The sequence below is a fragment of the Vanessa cardui genome, chromosome 1 (assembly GCF_905220365.1).
Source record: "Vanessa cardui chromosome 1, ilVanCard2.1, whole genome shotgun sequence".
Lineage (NCBI taxonomy): Eukaryota > Metazoa > Arthropoda > Insecta > Lepidoptera > Nymphalidae > Vanessa > Vanessa cardui.
Genome location: NC_061123.1, coordinates 12139847 through 12148777, shown reverse-complemented (window position 1 = coordinate 12148777; position 8931 = coordinate 12139847). Strand labels below are relative to the sequence as shown.

General features: G+C 30.3%; 1 protein-coding gene across 1 annotated transcript; it reads left to right on the top strand.

The window, feature by feature from the left end:
• The first annotated feature begins 1675 nt into the window (after positions 1-1675).
• Positions 1676-4918, top strand: LOC124530736 (larval cuticle protein LCP-22-like). Its single transcript, XM_047105001.1, has 4 exons — positions 1676-1826; positions 2012-2100; positions 2891-3151; positions 4264-4918. Exons 1-4 carry the CDS (start codon positions 1812-1814, stop codon positions 4484-4486), a joined length of 588 nt encoding a protein of 195 aa, XP_046960957.1. The 5' UTR covers positions 1676-1811; the 3' UTR covers positions 4487-4918.
• Positions 4919-8931: the final 4013 nt, after the last annotated feature.

Here is an 8931-nt window from a genome sequence, read left to right as displayed (position 1 = left end):
CGAATACTATTTCAAAGTAATAGTATCGCTAATTGTACTATTTTTTTTTAGTATACGGTATACTGCAAAAGTAATATGCCGTATTTTAAATATTTTTATTATTAATTTTTATATGAGTTTTAAATTTATATATTGGTAAACGTGAAATGGTATGCGAAATATTATTATAGAATACTCTGCCCCAGAAAGGTTGTATTGAATTTTTGAAGTTAATATATATCAAAACATTTTAAAATAAATAAAAAACATAATAAATAATTTCAAGCATAAACTTTTGAACAATATGAAATTCGATGACGTAGGTAGAAATATTATTTTACCTTCGATTCCAGGATTTACAATGATATTGGGACTTTTCAAATATAGGTACCAAGATCAAGAGTTTTTATTGAATCAAATAGTTTCATCAAAATGTATTACACAATATTACGCATTAAATGTAATATGTAAATAAAATTAATACATTGATAACGTACGACTGTAATTATTATATATTCCTAGAAGTAACAAGGTGGTCCAGTGTTTAGATTTGCAATAAAATTTTATTGAAACTTATCACACTGTATATACTTTACAGCCTGTGTAAAAGTATTGCTAGTTAGTTTTATGAAACGAATGAATAATTTTATTTGAAAATAATTAAGACATATTACGAAATGTCAATCGTATTTAAATATTATAAAATGTAAATAAAATTTCATTAGAAATTTAATATCGTTTTTAAGAAATTCATAAGCATAAGCGCTAAATAACTTGGGCAAACCCGACCATTAGGAAATCCATCAAATATCCTATCGTTTTATGCTAAGTCCGGATAATCAATAATGGTGAAATTTTACAAGGTCGCGCTAGATTCGATTCTCGTATGATCCTTGTCGTAAAGTCATTGTAAAAACTGTGATTTTTCACACCTTTTATCATTTATATTACTTTTAAAATGTCTAATAAAATTTCTCCAAGTCTAAGACATTGTAACGGAAACTCGTTGTATTATATTTGAAGACATCGAAGGCAGATTAATTCGTCAAAACAACCAATTAAAACAATTTCAAATCATTACTGAGTAATAATATATATATTATATTTTACCGCCAAATATTATGCGTATAAAATTAGGAAAAATACGCAAGATATTTATTAAGATTCAAATGATACAATTAACGTCACCAGGAAACTCGATCACGGTTCTGTAAATAAATTTCTGAACGAATGAAATATTTACGAAGAATTTTTTTTTTTTTAATTAATCGAACGTTATTTGAATAACTGCCATTAATCTCATTCAAAAAGTTTGCAGTTAATCGAAGTTACTATTTCAACTTAAGTCAGATTTCTATGAAAAATAAAAAACCACAGTCAAATTAAACAAAAACAATAAATCTTAAAAACATGACATAATTAGAAACAAGATCAATTTTTTTTAAGCTAACACCTCCGCAATTAGAAAACCACAACAATACCTTCGAATGGAATCCATAGAGTATATGACACCAATACCCCAATAAAGTAAATTTGACCAACAATGATATGCAGAGGTAATACGTAGGCCCGTCGATGTGTGCGTGAGCGTATGACACATGTGGAATGAGTGTGTGTTCTGGTTCCCGCGAAGAGATGAGCTGATGTAGCCAATGTATAAAAGCGAAGCGTCGATTTCGAAATCATCACAGTGTTTTGATATTCTCTAAGGAGGTGTACACGAGATTGACCGTGAATAGACTTCCGCATAGTGATCGCAAAGGTTGCAGTGCAGTGATTGATCTGTAACGTTAAAGTGTTTATTTTTTCTGGAAACTCTTAGTGCAAACAGGATGAACTCTTTCGCGGTATATATTTTTAATTTTTTTTTTAATTTAATTGATTGTTCTTTTTTTAAAATTTTATCATCTACATTTTCTATTATATAGTAAATATATTGACACAAATATCTTTTTTCCATCACATAAGTTCTATTTTTGAAGTGTTTACTATATCGTTAATAACTAATAAATTGTTTATGTTATGGTTACAGTTCGTTGTTGCATTCTGCGTGTGCGCAGCTGCCGCTTCACCTATTGAAAACGGCAAATGGAATCCTTATAAATATGGTGACTCTGGCAAGTAAGTAAATGTCACTTGTTTACTAATACAAGCCCTTTAAATATTAATTAATGTGCATTTAATTTTATAACTTCCACGTTTGCACAAAACAAACACCTATATAATGTTATATATTAGTATTTTATTTTATTATGAAAATATATCCGAATTTTCATTCATAAAAAAATAGATCACTTGAATTATCTTAAGAAATTAAATTATAAAGCGTTACTTTTGTAGAAATATTGTATAAATATTAAAAAAAAATACGTAAATAGGTCAGAAGTAAAATATTTATCGAAAATTGAACTATTAATAATTTAAAAAAAATAGATATACTTTTGTTGCGATTTTTAGTCCCAATATAATTCGGACATTTTAACATAGAATTTTTTATTTTCTTTATTTATTTCGAATAATCTGGAAATAAAAAATATTATTCTATATAGAATGTGAAGCATGATTTTTGAGTTCTATAAATTTCAATTTATCTTGCTAAAGGTAATCGGATATGATTAAAATATTCCAAAATAAAAATCGACTTTTGTTCTAATTATTGTAGCACCATGTATATAAAATAGCGAATTGCCAAGATTCTTAATTATTAAAGTTTTTAATTGCGGGATATTTACTATGTTTTTTTATTTTTATTCGGTGGAGCTCGATATTTCGACATTATCTACGAATGTCTTGTCACGAGACTCAAAAAATCTTATTCTTAATTATGTTCCAAATAACTGATTCACAATTCTTTATTATTTATATATGAGTATCTAAACATAATAATATTAATTTTATATAATTGTTTCAGATATATACCAACAGACGAGGGGAAATACATACACATTCCAAACCCCTACATACATTTAGACAACCCTTACGACGGAGGCTATGGACCATACACCCACGATTATGAGCCCTACGTAGAGGCTGCTTCTCAGGACGTCTACAAGCTGGTATTAAAGGCACCAGAGGAATATAACCCGTTTTATAAAGATGGTTACTACAAAAACAATGGTATCAAGATCATTAAACAGAAACACAACTACGATGAGGACAAATACGATTTTCTGTAAGTTTTCTGCTTAAAATCACTGACATATAATTAATTGGTTGGAAATGTTGCTAGGAAGCGTTAATATAAAAAAAAACTGAAATTTGGAGTTCCATTAGATTTGAAATTCGAACTCTAAAAATCGAATAATAACTATAAATGTCAATCAATGTGAGCGAGTTCTAATCACAATAAAATTTAAGGCAAATGAAACAGTAAATAAACTTTTAATAAGACCCGATAAAAAGTAGATGATGCGATATAAGTACTTTTAATAAAAAAAATGCTTCGCAAATCAAGAATGTTCCACATATGATCTCCGTAGTCGTAAATTTATTTATAATATGACGAAAATCGATTGCAGTCATAATACAATATTAACATAAATAGCATGTAAAACTTTTAAATTTATAGATATCACATCGCCCAAACAATATCGACCTTGTATAACTCGATGTCAGACGTATCATTCAAATATGCATAAAACACTACGATGAACAGCTATGCTAATTCATTAGCTTGGAATTTTAAGTCACAAGAATATATTATTACATTATTATCTAAGTTGACCAGAAGCTGTTAAAAATATTGAAAGCCGTTACCAAGGACGCAAATAAGCAAATTTCCTGTGAGATTAAAGTCGAAAAGGAAACAACTTTCCCTACTTAATCGATATTTTTGACATAAAAACTTTTTATATAAAAACTTTTTTCGTCTATTAGTCATTCGTTTTGTTACGATACGAATCAACCTTGACCACGATAAATTTTTTAACGGTTACACAGTGACACGTTTCGGTCAGAGTTCAAGCTATTTATATTCAAATACGACACATATAATGTTATTAGCACATAAAATATCAATCGATATTGCACATAAGTTTGGCCCACCTGGATGGGTACCAACATACCAGTTATTGTCGCTACGAGCGATCATAATAAATTGATATTGTTTTTTTATAATGGTCAGTGTTGTTATTGGTACACTTTTTATAATATTGACATGGTAATTAATATAGGGTACAATCAATTGCACGTTTGACTATTTATAGTCAATTTTTTAAAAACATATCTTGTGTCTCGATAAACAATTTAAATATGAAAAATAATATATATCTTTTTTTATTTTAGTTTCGAAACTGAAAACAAGATCCGTGCTAAAGAGAACGCAGTATTGAAGAACCCAAACACCGTCGACGAGGGAATTGCGTCAAAGGGATTCTACGAATACATCGGTCCTGATGGATTCATGTACAGAGTAGACTACACCGCTGACGAGAACGGTTTCCGTCCAAAACTGAAGAGGTTAGAGACCCCATACTCCGGAAAATGGGTGCTGGAGAAGGTCAACTAGAAATATAGCCCGTAATGGGACCAAAGCGACACATTTCCTACCAATTTCCTCATACAAATCAGTATTTTCAAATAAGTAGACGATACATGTGTAAACGAATAAAATTATGCATTGAATTATTTAATGCATAAGTCACGAATAATAGACTGTCACGATTATGACATTTCGATACGGATTTGCCCAAATAATTCCGAAAAATGGTTCCGGTAAATTAAACTTATTATGAAACAATGCTACGGTATATTTACGAACATATTTCGTTGCGAATAACTTGTACAAATAAATTTGAAATGAAGACAGTAAATTCCCCATCAAGAGGAATAATTTGTCTGTTTAGAATAATATCTTAATTTATATTTTAGCTTTAAGTGCTTAGACGAATCTTTAGATACTTATTTATGAATTGTGATAATAAATTTATATTTCATCAAACGATTTCTTTTTATTTAATTAACATCATTATTCGTTTCGAGATTAAAAGAGACACCTTACCATATAGACTCGAGATCGTATCTTAAATTTGAAATTATTAAAAGCTGTAATAACATACAAAAAATAATTATTTATTATTGAAAGATAATTTAAAATAATATGATCATTTAAGTATTTTATAGTTACATATAATATTATTATTGTAAATATTAACTAAAAAAATATTTGAATGATCTTTTTAAAAATGATGGGACTATAATTGAGACAAACATATTTGCATCAATGATCAATGCATCATGAGTGTTACGACCTTTCAATTTTGATCTGATCACATCCTTAAAATGTCGACAATCCTTTGATTTCAAACAAAATATCGCAAGATCAGTTGAAAATAAACAAGTGTCAAGCGGAGAGTAAAGGAAGTCGTAAAGTCATGCGTGTTAGGTCACTGGCAAGAAATTTGGTGAAATTGTTTTGGCGCAAGCTTGAGGAGGCTTTTATGGAGGCAGGGGACGTTGACCGAGAGCACTGCCAAGTAGCTGGCGCCGCTTTGCCCGACGCATTGCGATCCCACCCGGGTGCTGCACTGCGTAGTGACTTTTCTCTTACTCGTTTATGTCTTCACCCAAATAACTTATGACCGTTACGATACATCCCATTGCCAAATAGGTCTAACTCATTACTATTATTACGCTGTAGTTCTTTTGTTTTTACGACACTAACGGGAATTGAACGTAAATTAAGGAGTTACTGACGGCAATCGTAATTGCGAGTTTAAGTACATCGACCCGATCATTTTCATGAAAGCCTGGATGTTATGCTAACAAGGTTTAATTGGGACATAATGTTTATATAAAAATATATTTAAAGTATAATTAGGCAATTTTATTACTCGAATATTAACTTAATAATTTTCTTAAAAAAAGGTTTTTTAAACCAATAAAAAAGCAACCAATTTGTGTTATAAAATCAGCCACGCGAAAACCGGAGAAAAAGAGCTGATGTTTAAGCGATTAAATTCTAATAACCGCGCAGTAAAAATTTACGTAAAATATTATTAATTTTAAAAGGCATTACAGGCTTATAACCTACATCGATAAATTGTTAGAAGATGAGGCGCGATAACTAGCTTAGCTGCACAAAGCTTGGCAGAAAACGATTTAGCGGTTGCGAACGGCAGGAAGAAGGGCGGACGTCGGCGCCTGTTGGCTTAATTGGCCCCAGACCAACTTTCCAAAAAGAACCTTCTGTGGAAACGTGATGCGGTTAAACGGAAAAGAATAAAGAGCGAAACTACATAATTTTCGATAGTGTTTTTTTTTTATTCGGCCAGTTCGATGCTAGAAACTTTTTGGATAATACTTTTTCCTCCATCACGTATGTGTTTCTTTTGGTAGTTATTTTGCTAACTTTTTCATCTAAATCGTTTCTTTTGTTGGGTTTTTCCAAAGAGGAAATTGAAATTTATATAATAATAATAATAATTTCTATTTATAAATAGATAACAACATAATAGTGTCGTATTTTTGTATCTGTTGGTAATTTTTTGGGTAAGTTAGGTAATGTCGGGCGTTAGGGTTATCAAAATAACAGTATAAAAATATATCTTCGAGTCATCCAAATTCATTGATTTCATAGGCTTATGTTAGTTGACTATGTTCATTTTTTTATCTTTAGTAATAGTACCTATGATTAACCTCTGAGAAGAATCTCTCGGAAGAACAATGAAAAGTCCAAATCCGTGGTTGACATGCAACGTTAAATGACTTTATACAATTTTAAAACATTTTTTTAATTTAATTTGAAGCGTTAAATATATTGTAGTTTTAACAATATTTGGCGATATACAAGCGTATTTTTATAAGGAAGAGTGTTATTTATTTGATTTAGAATAAATAAAATGATTTCATTTTATATATCAATTGTGGAGAGTAGGAAACTGTATCAGTATGTTAAACATTTATAACATATCCCTGTATAATTCTGACAGTTTGATCTGTCATTAGGAGTAAGTTTTTAAATATAACGTCAGATCAGAGCTGTGCAAAAAGTATTTAGTTAAAGGCATTTCTAATGTTTTATTATTTACATAATAGATGTCACTGTACCGAAATTCAATCGCGCTAACGTTTGCTATTGCTGTAAATACTAATGTTGGAGAAATGAGTTCAAAATTAATAATGTATACGTGAAGAATAAAGTATCAGTGTAAAAAGTGAAGAGTTTTACTGCGTTATTCCTGAAGTAAGCATATGTACGACTGTGCGGGTTGTACAATCCCAACTTCAAGCATTTGAAATTGCGATGATGTTGAATCTTAAGAGTATGTAATGTAAATTATGTCATATAAATATAATAAGGCATACCCTTCCTCAAAAAGGGAGGGCTTTAGTCAAGTAATGGAGCAAATGCAGGCTGTTACATACATATCAATACTTTATTTGGAAATTAATCAAGATATTCGACGTCATATTAAAAGCAGTTTAAAATTACCCAGTTATCAAAAACTCTTAACATTATGTTTCATATTTATAGTTTTTACTTTTCTTGTTCTCGTATATTTCTTTTTTTTTATATTTGTTCTAACATTTTCTTCAATTCAATTTTGATTTAAAGTTTAAAATATCACTCACATTAAAAAATATAGCACACTAATTGAATAATGTGTAACGACTCTGCCAAATGAATTATTAATATACCATAAATAGACTCATATACAGACCACAAAACATACATACATATATGTATGGCACGGTGAAGAGCTCCAACGTGAGGTAATCTACATGTATCGGAAAACAAGTGTATCGTGCAATTGAGTAGCTTTGCTTCAAAAGAAGAAAGCTTTCGTCCAGTCATGGATTATGGGAATAAGAAATCGATACTTACTGTATAATATTAAAACAAACAACAACCACAACAGCCTGTAAAATTCTCACTGTTGGGCTAAGGCCCTTCTCCTCAAAGAGAGGATCTTTGAGGAGAAGGTACGGGACATATTCCACCACGCTGTTCCAATGCGTGTTGGTGGAATACACATGTGACAGAATTTCTATGAAATTAGACACATGCAGGTTTCCTCACGATGTTTTCCTTCACCGCCGAATAGGAGATGAATTATAAACACAAATGAAGCACATGATTTTTCAGCGGTGCTTGCCTGGGTACGAATCCGCAATCATCGGTTAAGATACACGCGTTCTATCCATTGGGCCATCTCGCCTGTACAATATTACATTTTGTATTTTTGTCGCTATAAAATCACAATGTTTCTTTCAAACATATTTGCATAGCTTACCTTTAAATAATATTATATGGAGTCAACAACTGTTGGATTGTACGTTAACTAAAGGTCACGAATTCAGATCCGGCCGAGACCCTATGACTTTAAACTACTTTGTATTTTCGACGCGCCTCGCAGTTGTGTCGGAGGAAGATATCAAAAACATTAAGCATGTAAATTCAAAAGTCATAGCATAACATAGTGAAGTAAGCTGCGTAACGTCACGCAGCTTACCTACTACTTATTTAATATATTTTACGGGGCAGTAGAATAGTGTAGAGATATAAATTGATTATACAGACAATTTTTATCTGTAACAGTCGTACTATTTATTAATAAAACGGGATATATTGTATAAAATTAAAACGTCTCTACCAGGACAGATATTTTCACAATCATATCCATTTTTTTATAGGTAAGCCCTTGATTCGACGTAATGACTGCTCATTATGGTCATAATTTAAATATTTGACTTCACAATTTAATTAAAAAGTTGTGTTAATTTGCTGGTCATAAGAAAAAAACCACATTAAATTCAGACATTATTCGATAGTTATTATATTATTAGAGAATGTAGCTATATTATATTTAATATAGAAATCTATTTTATTACGAAATAATGTGTAGGTAGGTTAACATCGTTTTTTACTTAAAGAACAATAAGTTTTCGTAACTCATTATAGTAGTTCACCTCGACCACTTACAAATATATATTTATATATATATACAATAG

Coding starts and splice junctions, on each gene's coding strand:
- LOC124530736 (XM_047105001.1), top strand. Junction 2,101..2,890: donor AAATATGGTGACTCTGGCAA/GTAAGTAAATGT, acceptor TAATTGTTTCAG/ATATATACCAACAGACGAGG. Junction 3,152..4,263: donor GAGGACAAATACGATTTTCT/GTAAGTTTTCTG, acceptor TTTTTATTTTAG/TTTCGAAACTGAAAACAAGA.